Source organism: Vigna umbellata, chromosome 9 (genome assembly GCF_029865625.1).
Source record: "Vigna umbellata cultivar VRB3 chromosome 9, Vumbellata_1.0, whole genome shotgun sequence".
Lineage (NCBI taxonomy): Eukaryota > Viridiplantae > Streptophyta > Magnoliopsida > Fabales > Fabaceae > Vigna > Vigna umbellata.
In genome coordinates this window covers 37,267,799-37,284,775 of record NC_142173.1, presented here as the reverse complement: position 1 = coordinate 37,284,775, position 16,977 = coordinate 37,267,799, and the positions used below count along the sequence as shown (strand labels likewise).

The 16,977-nt window shown below is 32.4% G+C and overlaps 1 protein-coding gene across 1 annotated transcript; it reads left to right on the top strand.

Annotated features, from left to right (window-relative positions):
• Positions 1-883: 883 nt before the first annotated feature.
• On the top strand, positions 884-2,409 carry LOC148193425 (uncharacterized). Its single transcript, XM_088099831.1, has one exon. It carries the CDS (start codon positions 926-928, stop codon positions 2,207-2,209), a length of 1,284 nt encoding a protein of 427 aa, XP_087955957.1. The 5' UTR covers positions 884-925; the 3' UTR covers positions 2,210-2,409.
• The last annotated feature ends 14,568 nt before the right edge of the window (positions 2,410-16,977 follow it).

The window sequence follows — 16,977 nt, the reverse complement described above, 5'->3', positions numbered from 1 at the left end:
TATAAAAGAAAATATTACTAATTAAAATAATTATTAAATTTTAATTAAATATATGTTAAACGAAATTTAGTATAATTTAATATTTTAATATTTTAAAATTTTGTTTTTTAACCATAAATAAAGAATGATTGGTAAACACTAAAAAGTAGACATATATATATATATATATATATATATATATATATATATATATATATATATATATAGATATAAGAAACTAAAATAATCTTAAAAGGTGCTTTATTAGGTTAAGCGGATTTTAAAATTAAAATAGTCAAAATCAATATATGTTAATATGATGTAAAAATCTGGTTAGAATTTTTTAATAAATACTTTAATATTAATATAATTTAATATATGTTAATATTTTAAGATTTTAAAATATAATTTATTGAATTAAAATAAGTAAAAACACATTTAAAAAAAGATAAAAACACAAAATTCAAAAGATAAAATAAAAAAATAATAAAAGAAGAATAGATTGAGTATGGGATTTAAAAAATTCAAAAGAAATGCTCACCAGATCTTAAAATTTGTAAAAAATTAACATTAAATTTCAAAATTTGAATAATGAAATATTGAATTTGGAAATTTGATGAATTGATTAATTGATTTTTTAAAATTAAATAAATTCATTAATCAGATTTTAAAATTTAATTATTCTCGAAATCTGATAAGTCTATAAATTAAATTTTAAAATTTGGTGAGTTCGAAGATGAAATTTTAAAATCGGGTTAGACGAAGAGACAGGCATGTTAAGAAAAGTAGATGGTAGATGAATGAAGTAATTATAACAAAAAACCCTTTCAGCTGCGTAGAGGACCCCACAATTTAAGACCAGAAATACACCTTAACCTCTATATATTCGATTGTGCTACTTTTGGGCACTTATCCTAAAGACTCGTCCAGAACTTATAATTTCAAAATGAAAAGAAAAATGATAAACGGAAGTCCGTCGAGCTCTGGCGGATCTGGGCAAGAGCAAAGCACCCAAGCTCCGACTTACTCTGGGATCCCGCCACCAACAATCACCGCCACCCAATCCTCTACACCAAATTGGGAAATCTTATTTAGGCAACTAACACCTGATTTACCAGAGAACTTTGCAGCTATTGTGAAGCGGACCTTCCAAGGAGACACTGGAATCAGAGACTTTCCAGATGACAAACTCCGAGGTAAAAAAGCCATTCGACTGATTCCGTTAGAAGACAACCAAGTGTGCCAACTTGGTAAGGACCTCTTTGAGCGTATTGATTACTCTATCTCACAATATCATCTAGGTGTTATTTTTCTTTTGGCCTTTCAACTCAAAACCCCTGGAGATGGAAGAACGGAGAGAATGTTTCCAGCCTTCGATGAACTAGGGATTCCTGAAGATATCGATTACTTTTCACTAGATCGATCTGGAATACTTGATGATGGTTATGCAACAACTATCCATGAATCTGGAGAAATATATGAAAATGCTATGGCATATTCATTCTTGTCCTGTTCTATCCTGAAATATTTTGTCCGATCAGATGATAATTTTTCCAATTCTCTCCAAAAAATTCAAAGCGGTTTTCGGAAGTTTTATGGTAGAGATTTCCCCCTTGTAGGTATCAACATACAACGGAAAACAATATCTGAAATTCATTGTGAATTCACAGCTGATCTTCTGAGAAAAACTCTTTATAGGTTTCTGTACAATGCTAATCATAGAGGAAAGGTCTATGATGTACAGAGTTCTCTATATGATATTTATTTAGAACACGATGGTATGCATGTGATTTCCATTGCCTTCAAACTCTGTGAAGCTTTTCAATGTTCATCTGTTCAACTCCTAACAGTTATATACAGCGAATTGATTGAACCTCAGATAGACGCCCTTGAAACTGCATTCTTGCTTCGTGAAAGTAAAGATGAAAGATATCGCAGACAAATGTGGAAGTATGCAAATTTATTTGATATTACCTTTCTCAAACCAATACAAACCAAGAGATGTTCAAGATTCGTTTTCATTCTTGCGTGTATCTTGAAAAATGAGAGCCCAGCTGCCAACTCCCGAATCTTGGAAATAAAGCAATTTGAGAAAATCAGTCAAAGCGACAGGGAGAGGTTGGAAAATGAATCAAGATTGCACATGATTGAGTTTAAGAATTCTTTAGCATCAAAAAAGAATTATGGTTTAGTGACTCATTTATTGAATAGTTGGTATTCAACCCATTAATTTTTATGTGTTGAATTTCAATCATTAGGAGTATAATGAGTCTGGAAAAAATGATTTTTCTTTTGTGGATTTAGTGAGTGGATTCGGAAATGATGTGTCAAGATCTTTCATGGGTTCTATGTCTCTTTAATTTCAACTTTTATGAGTATGATGAGTCTTGAATTTCTAAGTCTTTTGAATTACAATTATCGTTTTGTATTTCTACCTTTGAATTGCAACGACTTTTTTTAATTTGAATGCAACGACTTTTTTGAATTATTTTGATCTTAATAAAATACGACTTATTTGATTTTTAATTTTGATAATATTTTCTTTTTATGTTAATTTTAATTCTCGACCAATCCATGATCGATATATATATTTATTTTTAAGGTTATATTTAAATAATTTTTTTTATTTGGAATCGTGTTAGGTTTAATTCCTATTACTTTGGCTGGATTATTTGTAACTACAACGTTATAATACAGAGGACATGATCAGATATTTGATTAATAAATGTCTTTTTTTTAGTGATTCCCTGTTTATTTAGTTTCATCCTAATCAAGAAAAATAAAATGATGAAGATAATAAAATAAAAGAATAATAAAAAATACTAAAAAAATTATATATTTCTACTTTACTATTATCCCTATAATTCCTACACTAATGAAAAGACTTGGACTATGAAATATGTAGAGGTGAGGATGGGAGTAAGAGTTGTCTTCCATTGTTGGAAGAGAAAGACTTGGACTATGAAAATGAGAATGAGTGTTGGTGAAGGGTGGGTGTCATGCGGTTTCATTCAAGGAGTGAAGTGTGATACTTTGAAGGAGTATAAAGAAGAGAAGGAGAGCTTAGAGAGAGTTTCTTCAAAAATAGGTTGTTTATTTTTGTGATAGAAGGAGAAGATGAGGAAGAAAGGCAAACAGAGGGCACAATTTTGGATGAAAAACAGTGAAGGGAATGAAGGTTGGTGTCATGTGTGGGAGAGGATCATGAAGAGAGAAGATTGGAAAAGATGAGAGTCTTGGACTTTGAGGTTGAGAAAGAAAAAGTGGTGCATGGGTTGTTCACGTAAAAGAGAGAAGGGAAATTGAAGAGAAGAGAGAGGGGAGAGAAGGTTAGTGTCTCATGTAAGTGTTAAAAATAAAAAAATAAAAAAAGTAAAAGAGTGAGTAAATAGAGGTGAGGCCGTGAGCATGGAAGAGAGAGAATAGTGAAATGAAAATTGTAGTGTTTAGGTATGTGAAGAGTTACGTAAAAAGCAAAGAGAAGTGAGAATAAAACCAAAGAGTGAGTAAGGGGTGTGGGACCATGAGTGTTAAATGAAGGAGGGGAAGAGAAAAGGGGAGTGTGAGAAGAAGAGGTTGCTACTTATGAGATTGGTGCATGGAGTGAAGTTGTAGTTTTAGTATATAAAATAGGTTTAATAGGTTCGCAGGTCCCTATATTTGTGTGTTCGTTTCAATTGGATCCTTCAAATTTGAAAGTGATTAATTAGGTCCCTAATTTGGTAAAACTGAATCAATAATGCCCTTACCGTTAATTTTAGTACACGGCGTTAAATTTAATGTATCGTGGCATGCTGACGAATCAATTAATTATGACGTGGCGCATAGGGTTAGAATTTATTTTATTTTAAGTTTAAAATAAAATCCTTTCTAGGGTAAGAACCTGGCTCTCACACTCTTCCTCTTCCAGATCCCCTTTTGACTTCAAATCTTCCTCACCTTCTTCTTCTTTTCCATTCTAAACATATTATTTTTATTTTTCTCAGACCACTGTCAGACATTCCAACAAAACAACACCAACTCCTCCATTAATCGGTAACCTCCTGCAGATCGATTCTCTTTAGTTTTTCATTTTTTGTTTTATTTATATATATATATATATATATATATATATATATATATATATATATATATATATATATATATATATATATATAAGCAAACCACACCATCTGAACAGAGATTGAGATTTCGACAATGGACGAAAGCGTGAGCAGAAAGCAGCGAAGTGTCTCTGTGCAAAATGAGATGGGAGAGGAAAACAGCGAAGGAAAATGATATTTTCTTAAACCTCGTTTTGATGTTGCAGCCAAAAACCATGGTCATAGACAGTTTTCTTAAACATTGCAGCCAAAATCACGATCCCACAATTTTTCGTAACCTTGCTTACCCACACAGGAAGATCACAGACCCAATTGTCAAAAAAAAAATTGAATCGAAATTATGACACTTTCTCTCCAAGTTTTCAGCTTTAGTGAGAGACAATGGAATTGATCTCCCCAGGAACGAGAAATTCCACTGCAAAAAGGGAAAGTGCAAAACTTTGAATTGGGAGAACCCAGAAACGAAATTTGAACAAGAATGGGACCTAATTGGGAACGAGAGAGTGGATTGAGAATTAATGGAAATTTGGGAGAGGAATGAGACAAATGATCGAAGGAAGAAGAAAGGAAATTGGAGGAGGGTTCTGAACTGGAGATGAAAGGGTTATATATTAAGGGTATGGTGATTGATGAATGAAATTTGATGAAGATGATGGGGACTGGATTTCATTACATGAGAGAGAGAGGTAACAGAGATTGAGAAAAGGCTCAAACGGTGCCACCTGGATGCCTCAGCTTGCCACCTATTAAAAAAGGTTAACGTCCGTTAACTGTATTTAACGAAAAGGCTATTATTGAATCAAATCGACCAAATTAGGGACCCAATTGATCAATTCCAAAATTGGAGGACCCAATTGAAACGAACACACAAATATAGGGACCTCCGAACCTATTAAACCTATAAAATAAATTAAAAGGAGTAGAAGAATGGGAGTGGGGTCCACGATTTTGTTTGGTGAGAGAAGGAGGTGGGGTGGACACGGTGTAGTTAAATGAAAAACAAAGAGAAAGAGGGGAAGGAAGAGAGTTAGTTACGTAAAAGTAAGGAAGAAGGAGAGAGAAAGTAAGAGTTTGATGAGAAATGAGTAGTTCCAAGTGGGACCTACTTTGGAAGTGAGAGAAAATGTAAATTAATGGCCTTGGGATCGACTTGAAAGTGTAGATATAAAAGGGAGTGTGTTTAGAGTAAAAAGGGGGTGTATTAGAATTAGGTGTTTTCTTTGATGTTGGGTATTAATTAAAAAGTGGGGGTGCACTAGAAATGTTGTTTTAGTTGATGGAAGTGTGAAATTAGTAATTTCACGGGGGTGCATCAGTAGGAAAAATAATTAAATTAATTAATTTAATTATTTGTGATTTTCATTAATTGTTGGTGAATGAATTTGGTTGACTTTGTGCATGATGGTGATCTGCATATGGTTGTGATGGTAAAATTGTGAGAGTAAGCATTATGTCATTTCCTTAGAATTTTTGTCGAATCGATGCTGTTCGTATTGCGATACGATAGTGTGTTGAGTCTCTGCGGAGACTGAGGTTCGAGTGTCACCCTTTCCTCGTGTGCAGGGACTAGAGAGGGTTGGATGTCTTGCCCAATGACTTCGGCTCGTGTGAGTGTAGTGCTCGGTGGGTGCGCTTGACCGAAGTTTTTACTCGTAGTTCCTTGAGGAGTCGGGGAGATAGGTCTGAAGTTGCGATGGAAAACGGCTCGAATCGTCTTGTTTTGCGAAACAGGTTTGGTACGACAAAATTGGGGGAAACAACAGAAGCTTGTGTAAATGATTTGAGTTTTGAGTTTAATACTATGACGTATTGTAATGTTGTGACTTTGATAGTCTGGGTGGTGATTATCTAAGTTATGAATTGAATATTGTGTTGTATTGTAAGGTTGTGACTAAGATAATCTAAGTTATGATATTTTGATATTGAAATTATATGCTATGTTAGGTTCTTAGTTACTCACCCTTTCCTTTTGTGGTTGTGGTTCCACCTACGATGATCGTACTTGTACGGGAGTAGATGGCGTTGCAGATGAGGCAGAGATGGAGTAGCACGACGAGAGTTATGTCTTTGAATAATGAATTTGATATGTAAGGTTTTAAACTTATGTTGTAAGACGCTTAGACTTTTGATGGTTTAGTTCCGCGATGTTAATTAAAAAAAAAACTGGCATAAAATTTTGGATTTTGTTATTTTCTAGTGGCACTCGGTAAGGGGTGTTACACTTTGCATGTTTAGATGTTTGGGTTGATATATGTTATATAAATGATTTATGTATGATATGTTATAAAGGTGTATAATTTGTCTTATACCTAACTTACCCTTGCTTTTATGTTGTTTGTCTTTGTGTTGTTATATTCTTTTGCAATGATCACCTAAATGGTGTGAGCTTAGGGAGATATTCTTTTTAATTGTTCGAGTGAAAGGTGAGGGAGAAACAGATGAGTTGTTAGATAAATCTACACGAGTAGATCTCTTCTTTGAATGATGTTTGTTTTACCTATTTGTTCTTTTAGCATTTATGTAACGTTTTATTTCGATAGTTTTGTACTATTAAAATGGGATGTTACATCCTTCATCTTTAATAAAAGTTAAAGTTTTAATTTAAGAATCAAGGTAATAATTTATTAATATATATATATATATATATATGTATGTATGTATATATATATATATGTATGTATGTATGTATGTATGTATGTATGTATGTATGTATATATATATATATATATATATATATATATATATATATATATATATATATATGTATGTATGTATGTATGTATGTATGTATGTATCTATGTATGTATGTATTGGATGCCTTTATATATAAGTATAAATGTTTAAGTTATCTAAAAAATCTTAAAAAAAAGTCTAAAGACATCAAACCCAAAAATAACTTAAAAATTTAAAAACATAAACGAATTATTTCAATTAAAAGAAAATTATAAATATTTTTAATTGGCTAAACTATTGTATAATTGTTCACCAAGCCATGATCTTCATGTTTCTTGAATTCCAATCATGAAGCATCATGACCTTGGAGGATATTTGTTCTTCCTAGTATTTGTTCTTTTACCTTGTCATAAGTCGTTTAAATTGCAATGAATCTTCCTCTATTTCTTATTCTATAAGATCCAAAGTTAGTCCTTTATCATTTTCTCATTCTTGAAACAAATATGTCTTCAATTTAGTGCGTACATCAAATGGAGACAAGTCATCAACAATGTAAGTGTTTCGGTGGATACTTTTGGGACCGAGAGACTAACCTGCTGACGTGTCTGGGCCGCTCGCTCGCTTCCAAACTCCTGCTATTGGCCGATCGGTGTTGGCACAAACCGATCGGTCTCCTTCTTGACGAGGGAGGATGTACCTGCAAAAGGTACTCCGACGCCCAAGTTAGGCGTGTGATTTGAAGAGCCTCAGCTCTTGGTTGAATATTTAGTGAATGATTATCACTATTGAGTATTTGAGAGTAGCGTAGAGTGAATAATGCGTAAGTGGAACGTACCTGGCTTTTGGCCCTGGCTTTGTATTTATAATTTATCTCATGGATCCTGAGCTGATATAAGCCCAATAAAATATAAACAGAATAAGATATAAACAGATTACCTGAATATCCGGTTGGTTGTTTGTAACCACTCGGTTAATATTTTATACTATACATTATGCCCCCCAAGTCCGAGTTAAGCGGTTGGCTTTAGCCGTGGTTAACTATAGGACTGATGAGTTTGAGGGAGGCTGTGTTGGCGGAATTGAAAGCGTTTTACCGCTCGACTTTCAACATTAACCGAGCGGGATTTACCGCTCGTCCTTCAATAGGAACCGAGAGGAATTTACCTCTCGGTCTTCTACGTTAACCGAGAGGGCTTTACCTCTCGACCCTCGACATTAACCGAGCGGGATTTACCGCTCGTCCTTCAACATGAACCGAGAGGGATTTACCTCTCGGCCTTCGACTTTAACCGAGCGGGATTTACCGCTCGTCCTTCAACATGAACCGAGAGGAATTTACCTCTCGGCCTTCGACTTTAACCGAGCGGGATTTACCGCTCGTCCTTCAACATGAACCGAGAGGAATTTACCTCTCGGTCTTCAACATTAATCGAGAGGGTTTTACCTCTCGACCTTCAACATTAACCGAGCGGGATTTACCGCTCGTCCTTCAACATGAACCGAGAGGGATTTACCTCTCGGCCTTCGACATTAACCGAGCGGGATTTACCGCTCGTCCTTCAACATGAACCGAGAGGAATTTACCTCTCGGTCTTCAACATTAATCGAGAGGGTTTTACCTCTCGACCTTCAACATTAACCGAGCGGGATTTACCGCTCGTCTTTCAACATGAACCGAGATGGATTTACCTCTCGGCCTTCGACATTAACCGAGCGGGATTTACCGCTCGTCCTTCAACATGAACCGAGAGGGATTTACCTCTCGGCCTTCGACTTTAACCGAGCGGGATTTACCGCTCGTCCTTCAACATGAACCGAGAGGGATTTACCTCTCGACCTTCGACTTTAACCGAGCGGGATTTACCGCTCGTCCTTAGACATTAAGCAAGAGGAATTTACCGCTCGTTCTTCAACATGAACCGAGAGGGATTTACCTCTCGGCCTTCGATATTAACCGAGCGGGATTTACCGCTCGTCCTTCAACATGAACCGAGAGGGATTTACCTCTCGGCCTTCGACTTTAACCGAGCGGGATTTACCGCTCGTCCTTCAACATGAACCGAGAGGGATTTACCTCTCGGCCTTCGACTTTAACCGAGCGGGCTTTACCGCTCGTCCTTAGACATTAAGCGAGAGGAATTTACCGCTCGTTCTTCAACATGAACCGAGAGGGCTTTACCTCTCTCCCGAGGGGGATTTATCGCTCGGTCTTCGACCTAGGAGTGCTTCCTAGGGAACGGGCTTTACCGTTCGCTCGGTCTTCGACCTAGGAGTGCTTCCTAGGGAACGGGCTTTACCGTTCGGCTTTGAGAGGGTTTTACCTCTGTTTTGAGCTAGGATTGTTTCCTAGTGAACGGGATTTACCGTTCGTCTTTGAGAGGGCTTTACCTCTCTCCCGAGGGGGATTTACCGCTCGGTCTTCGACCTAGGAGTGCTTCCTAGGGAACGGGCTTTACCGTTCGGCTTTGAGAGGGTTTTACTTTTTTTTTGAGCTAGGATTGTTTCCTAGTGAACGGGATTTACCGTTCGTCTTTGAGAGGGCTTTACCTCTCTCCCGAGGGGGATTTACCGCTCGGTCTTCGACCTAGGAGTGCTTCCTAGGGAACGGGCTTTACCGTTCGGCTTTGAGAGGGTTTTACCTCTGCTTTGATCTAGGAGTGTTTCCTAGTGAACGAGATTTACCGTTCGTCTTTGAGAGGGCTTTACCTCTCTCCCGAGAGGGATTTACCTCTCGGTCCCTGACTTGATCGTTAATTATGAACTTTGCTGACGAAATTGGCAATCAGTGTTTGTAATAGGAGACTTCCCCTTCGTTAATTGAATTCCATGAAGTCCGTTTATGACTAGATCTTAGTATGCACTTGCATAATTGATGGCGTGGATTTTGATATATATTTCTTCAAGATGTTCATTGCTGAAATTCTCATGATGATATATATTATGGTATATGACCGTATAATAAATGATTCGGTTACCAGATATTATGAATTGCACCGAATAAATCACATAGATAATAAACAAGGTATCAAAACCGTCTTGAGATTTTATAATATTGCTATTGATACTTATCTCTCACACAACAATTTCTTTGACTATTTTAATCATGCTAGAAAATATTTCGGTTATAATAATTAGATAACTATATTTATAGTTATATGCTATATTATATATAATATATCATATATCATATAATATATTATGGATTATACTATATATTTAACATAAAAATAGTTGTTATAATATCTATTATCAATTAGATATTTTATGAAATATTCATATTTCAAAAAATACTTATCTCGTTGACGACGTCTCACGTAGAGATGATGATTCATCTACTGTAGTTTTTACTTTGTCGAAAGTTTCTCGTGTTGATCCGAAATAGTGATGTCGAGATCGAACGCTCGTCTTGGTTTCTTGTGGTTTCTAATAATCTTTCTGGTGCTTTGTTGTTCCTCCATGCTCCTCGTGGTCATCATTGGGTTTGACGCTCGGCCCCACGGTGGGCGCCAAAATGTTTCGGTGGATACTTTTGGGGACCGAGAGACTAACCTGCTGACGTGTCTGGGCCGCTCGCTCGCTTCCAAACTCCTGCTATTGGCCGATCGGTGTTGGCACAAACCGATCGGTCTCCTTCTTGACGAGGGAGGATGTACCTGCAAAAGGTACTCCGACGCCCAAGTTAGGCGTGTGATTTGAAGAGCCTCAGCTCTTGGTTGAATATTTAGTGAATGATTATCACTATTGAGTATTTGAGAGTAGCGTAGAGTGAATAATGCGTAAGTGGAACGTACCTGGCTTTTGGCCCTGGCTTTGTATTTATAATTTATCTCATGGATCCTGAGCTGATATAAGCCCAATAAAATATAAACAGAATAAGATATAAACAGATTACCTGAATATCCGGTTGGTTGTTTGTAACCACTCGGTTAATATTTTATACTATACAGTAAGTATTATCATTAATTTTCTTAAGAACATGCAAATGTTCATGTTCTCTAGCTAGGAGCTTAGATTTCCTTTTTAGAAGTAAACCTCTCCTTCCTTATGTGTACCTCCCTTAGTTAGTCTTAGAAGATAATTTCTACATATGTTTTTCAATTTGTGCATTCCCTTATGCAATTTCTTAACAAAAGTAACTTTGACAAGACCATAGTTAGTCATAGAATCAATATTAAGTAGAGAAAAATCCTAAAACCACCATCACCGACACTTGACATTTACCACATCGAAACAATATCAATACGTGAATGCAGCGAACCACCAAATCATAGTCACCATGAATCATAAATGAATAGTTATTCATAACTCTTGAAAACTAGTTAAAAATTTCACAAATTTTAACAATAGTTAAAACCTTAACCGACTTTCAAAAGTCGATAAAGTCTGGCTTTCGAAATCCGATTAAGTAAATTTCTTAACCGAAAGCTAGTTAAAGTTTTCTTTTTTTTTTAATTTTTTAGTTTACTTTTTTTGTTTTTATTTAATAATAATAATAAAACATTAAAAAAATAAAATTTGATATTTTAAATTAAAAAAAATAAAAAAAGTTATTTGTTTTAATTTAATAATAAAAAAATTGTTTTTTAATTTTATAAATATTTAATTAATTTAATATTTTTAATATAATTTTATATATATTATATTTTAATTTATAGAATATTATTTTTGCAAAATAATAAATAAAACATACTAAAAAAAAATACTAAAACCTAAGAAATTAAACAATATGTTAAAAAATTCGGTTAACATATTCAATTTGAATATGGTAATATATATTTTTTTTAAGTTTTTTCTTTTTAGATTTTTAATATGTTTTATTTATTTTTGTTTGATAAATAATATTTTTAAAATTTTTGATTACTAAATTAAAGCAAATAAATTTTTGAAATTTAATATATTAATTTTTTTTAATTTAAAATATTAAATTTTTTTTTGTAATTTTTTAATACGTTTTTTTTTTTATTAAATAAAAAATAAATTAAAGAAAAAAAAAGCTCATAACCAGGTTTCGAAGATCTATTAAGATTTCATGAGTTTTTGAAAACAGATTAATATTTTAACAATTTTTAAATCTCATAAAATTCTATGCTGACTTTCGAAAACTATTAGTGAAAAGAAAAATGTTAGAATTTTGGAGATGCATGAAAACTGCTAGGTACAGAGGAAACTGCTAATCATAATCGTAAGGCACACTTGCCTCTCCATGAAACCTCCAATCAAAGTTTATTATACTGTTAACCGATTTTCCAAATTCCATTAACATATTTTTATAAATTTTATTTTTTAACCATAAATCAAGAATGATTGGTAAACTATAAAAAGTAGACAATTACACACACACACACACACACACATATATATATATATATATATATATATATATATATATATATATATATATATATATATATATATATATATATCGAAAAACCTAAAATATCACATGCACATAATTTTTCTTCAGTTTGGCATCTCTTTGATTCCATGTTTAAATGTCAAAAATAAAAATTAATTTATAAACAAATGAGAATTAATCGAATATGTTCTCATGCAACATGATTTGCATTTGAAAACATTTTATAATTTCTTATTATATTAATTATAATTTCCTATTTTTGAGATTCATGATCAATACAGATTTATGTTTAAGGTTACATGTTTTTACTTTAAAAAAATTTGAAGTTTTTCTATGAAATTGTGTTAGATTTAATTTTTATTATTCGATTGGATTATTTATAACTACAAATTTACAAGACGGTTGAGAAGATATTTAATTAATTAATGTTTTTTAATTCCATATTTATTTTGTTTGATTTAATAAAAAAATATGAAATGATCAGAATAATAAAACAAAAGAATAATAATAAAAATACTAAAATTAAGAAAATGATAATTATTATATATATTTACTTAGCTATAATAACTGGAGTCAACCCTATAAAGATAAAGATATAAGAATTCTAGTTATTATAGGCTTTCTTTTTAACAAAGATAATAATAAAAATTGATAAAAATATAAAAAAAAATATATAGTACAAATAGTAAATGGAGGCAGGAACAAGAGATACATCAAGTTGTACAGGGAAAGATTAATTTTTTGTGCATAGTATTTACTTGTGGGCTACATCACTTTCTAGAGCCACACATTATGCTCTGATAACCCTTGGAAATGTGATATATTTATTTTTATCATTTTATATGTAATAAACTCCTACCTATGTCACATATTAATTTGATTCTACTGATTTATAGCATAGTCTTCAAACTCTAAAAAATGTCATAAGAACTTTATCATTATTTTCATAACTATAAGAACGGAAGATTTGATTAAGTTTAATTATAGACTTTCAAGTCATAGTTTAATTATAGACTTTCAAGTCATTAACTCTACTAAATTAATGGGTTATAATCTTATTACAAACAACATAACACAAACATTAAAAAAAATTGTTGTATTTTTAATATGACAAAAAATATTTTTAAATCAAAACATTGGTCTACATCTTGTTAAGAAAAAAATTATGATTGTTCCTTTGAATTATAAAAGGCACAATAAAAATAAATTAGAAAAAAATATAAAATAAAATAAGAATGAGAACGTCAAAATCTATCAAATTGATAAGTCTAGTTAAAATTTATTACAATGTTAATATTTGATAAAAGTGAAAGTTTCAATCCAAAAATTAAATAATATTTATCAAATAATGCAAATGCATATACATGTATAAATTTGATGTTTTACATATAAAAATCATTTAAAAAATCCTAAAAAAAAAGCTCAAAAACCTTAGGGCCAAAAATAATTTAAAAATTTAAAAGAGGTTTCTCCCTACATCTCCAAGTTGACTTTTGTATCCTTTTGTAATATATATATATATATATATATATATATATATATATATATATATATATATATGTAAGAAAATTAGATAAGTATTTGTTTACCAAATTGTGAGCTGTATATTTACTCCCATGCCTCCCCAAGTCTTTCTCTTCATGCTTCATCATTCTTCTTCTTCTTTTGATCTCTCTGTGGTGGTGGTTGGTGAGATTCATCACAGCAACACTTCTCGCTCTGCTCCATTCATCTTCATCTTTTTCTTGATTTAATCTCATCTTCTATGTGTAAACATTTTTGTTTTTTAATATTTTTAATTTTATATTTCTTTTATTCGATATATTTATTTTTATTATTTTAAATTTATCAAATTTTGAAATTAAGAAACTCGTGGAATTTGATTTAGAAAATTATTTACAAAAAGTCATTAAATTTTGAAACCCAAATGAATTTCAAAATCCAAGGAAGTTATCCGATTTTGAAATTGGATTAATGTAGTTATCAAATTTCAAAATCCAACATTCATTTATCCAGGATTTCAAAGTTCAAAATTCATTTCTTCCAAATTTCGAAATTTGTTTATCCCAATTTTAAAACACGATACTCATTTTATTATTTTTTTTTCGATTTTTTTAAAAATTTTTTAAATCTATTTTACTAGTTTTAGTTTAATAAATTATATTTTAAAATATTAACATATATTAAATTATATAAAAATATTAGAGTAAAGTATTTAATAAATTTATTTAAAGTTTTATTAAGTTAAAATTGATTCAAATAAAATAAATTTATATTTATGTTAACTAAAAAAATATAGAATAGAAAATTATACTAATTGAAATATTTATTAAATTTTAATTAAAAAAATTTAAATATATGTTAAACAAAATTTAATATAAGTTAATATTTTAATATAATTTATTATGTTGTTAACTGAATTTCAAAGTTCCATTAATATACTGTTTTTAATTTTTGCTTTTTAACCATAAATAAAGAATGATTGGTAAGAACTAAAATATAGACACTTATATATGTAATATATATATATATATATATATATATATATATATATATATATATATTATATAAGAATTTAGAGAATAGAGTATTAGAGTAGATAGGTGTATTAAAATAATGAGACCGGGTAATTTATTTTAAAATAATCGTTTTTAAAGCTCGTCTCATTATTTAAATAAATTATATCTTTAAAACATTGTCCTCTTAACCTTTCTACCATCTCTCTAACTTTTCTCACTTCCTGATCTCTTGTTAGATGATCACGACGTCAAGGTCTACCTATTTGTTCGATCAGATTGTTGATTACAGCAAGTGAGTCTCGTTCCCTTTTTGTAATGTATCTTGATTCTTGATCATGTAAAGAGGTTTTTGTTGCACATATCAATTCAGTATCTTCTTCAATTCTTGACTCAATTTAGGTTTTAAGGTTTCTCTTTAATCGTCAATCGGTGATTTGTAGGTGTTTTTAGGAATTCCTCGCAGTGCAACCATGATCGGGGTATTTTCTAGAGTTGTGCGAGTTAGATATAGGTAAGGGAAACTAGAATTTATTTAATTGATAATTAATCATGTATGTTTGGTAGTTGTATGATTCTTGAATTGGTTGCACTTAATTTATGTTTAAGGTAGATGAATAATGTGAAGTTTTGATTGTTTTTTATTATGGAATGATGATCTGAGATTGTGAACTATATAGAGTGAAGTTTGATCTGTCATGGGGTGTATAAAATATTGGAAATATGTAATAACATGAGTTGGTTATGAGTGTATTCAATTTGTCTTGGTTTAGAGCTATTTTTGAGGAAGTAGAGTAGTGAATTTGTGAATTTGGGGTTAGGTGCTCAAGTAGTCTATTGGGATAATTTTGGTAAGTCAAATGGGACTTGTTGGAGTCCCTAAAATGCTTGGAATTGTGCCATAAATGGTAGAATTCAATTTGGGTCCCTAAGTTGATTTTTTGTAGGTTTCTAGGTGAGATCTTGAGGCTAGTTGTTTAGTTTGAGGTTAGAAAGGTTAAGACACGCTTAGTTAAGTTTAATTAAGTATATAACATAATCTAGGAGGATTAGAAGTTGGGGAAAATATTTGGAATTGGTAAATTTTGGAGTGAGTTGGGTAATTATGCAGTTTGGTGCTATAGAATTATGCAAACTCGCTGAGCGAGTGGAGTCGCTCAGCGAGTGGTTACATAGTCTGCCACACTGTCTTTCTATTCGCACAACGAACAGGGTCGTTGAGCGAGTCAGTTGGGGGTCTGGACCACTGTTTAAAGTTTCGCACAACGAGCAGGGTTGCCGAGCGAGAGGGTGAGGTCTGGAGTTGAGTTTTATTCGCTCAGCGAGTTGGGTCGCTAAGCGAGTGCTTGGAAGGTCTGGACTACTGTCTGAAGGAGTCGCCTGCGAGTTGTGTCGTTGAGCGAGAGGTTGGAGTCTAGTACCATCTGGAGTTTTATTCGCTCACTAAACGAGGTCGTTGAGCGAGTTGTTTGGAGTCTGGTGGTATTTTCTCGAGGATTCACCCAACGAGCAAGGTCGCTGAGCAAGAGCACTTTGGGGTCGCTCAAGAGGTGATTCGCCGAGCGACTAGTAGAAATTGTGATGTATTATTTTCTTCTTTGTTCTTGACTAGTTTGAGATATGTAATTGATTCAATTGTGGATGATGTGTGATTGTGTATGAGCATTATAGGAGTATCAAAGTAAAATATATGGTTTCAAATTGTGCGAAAGAGAATTCCAAGGAGGAATTTCTCAGTGGTAGTTTAAAAGGTTGTAAGTATGAATATGGGAAGCTCAGTCTTGGAGTTCATCCTGACATTTTAATAGTCACCTATTCTCAAGTAGAGAAGGGTGAGGCATGTCGTGAGAATAGCTGGAGGTCCTAGCCTAGGGGCTTTTCCTTAGCCTAAGGTGAGTGATAGCGGACTTACCTTGTGTGATAGCTTGGGGTGGGTCAGCTGTTTCACCACAAGTCAAGAGTTGGTCAAATACAAAGTTTAGTTTGGTTTGATGTTTTGGTGTGTGTATCTTACCGGAATGTTTAATTGTATTCATATATCATTATTTGTTTTCTTCTAGTTTACCCTTCTATATGTATTTGTAGTGTATGTTCTCTTTGTTTTCTCTCTTTGCTATGATCATATTATGGATATAAGTAGAAGGAGATGAGGTGTTCCTAGATGAGGCTCTTGATGAAGACGATGTTGTAGAGTAATTTTTTTCGGAGTAGTATTTATAAATAGTTTTGGTTTAGGATGTTTGTATATAAAATTTAAAATTTAAAATTATTTTGGATGACTATAACTCTCACTTTATAACGGTTCTATAATATCATGTATGTAATAATTATAGTTTTATTATATATATAT

Coding starts and splice junctions, on each gene's coding strand:
- LOC148193425 (XM_088099831.1), top strand. CDS start 926: ATGAAAAGAAAAATGATAAACGGAAGTCCGTCGAGCTCTGGCGGATCT.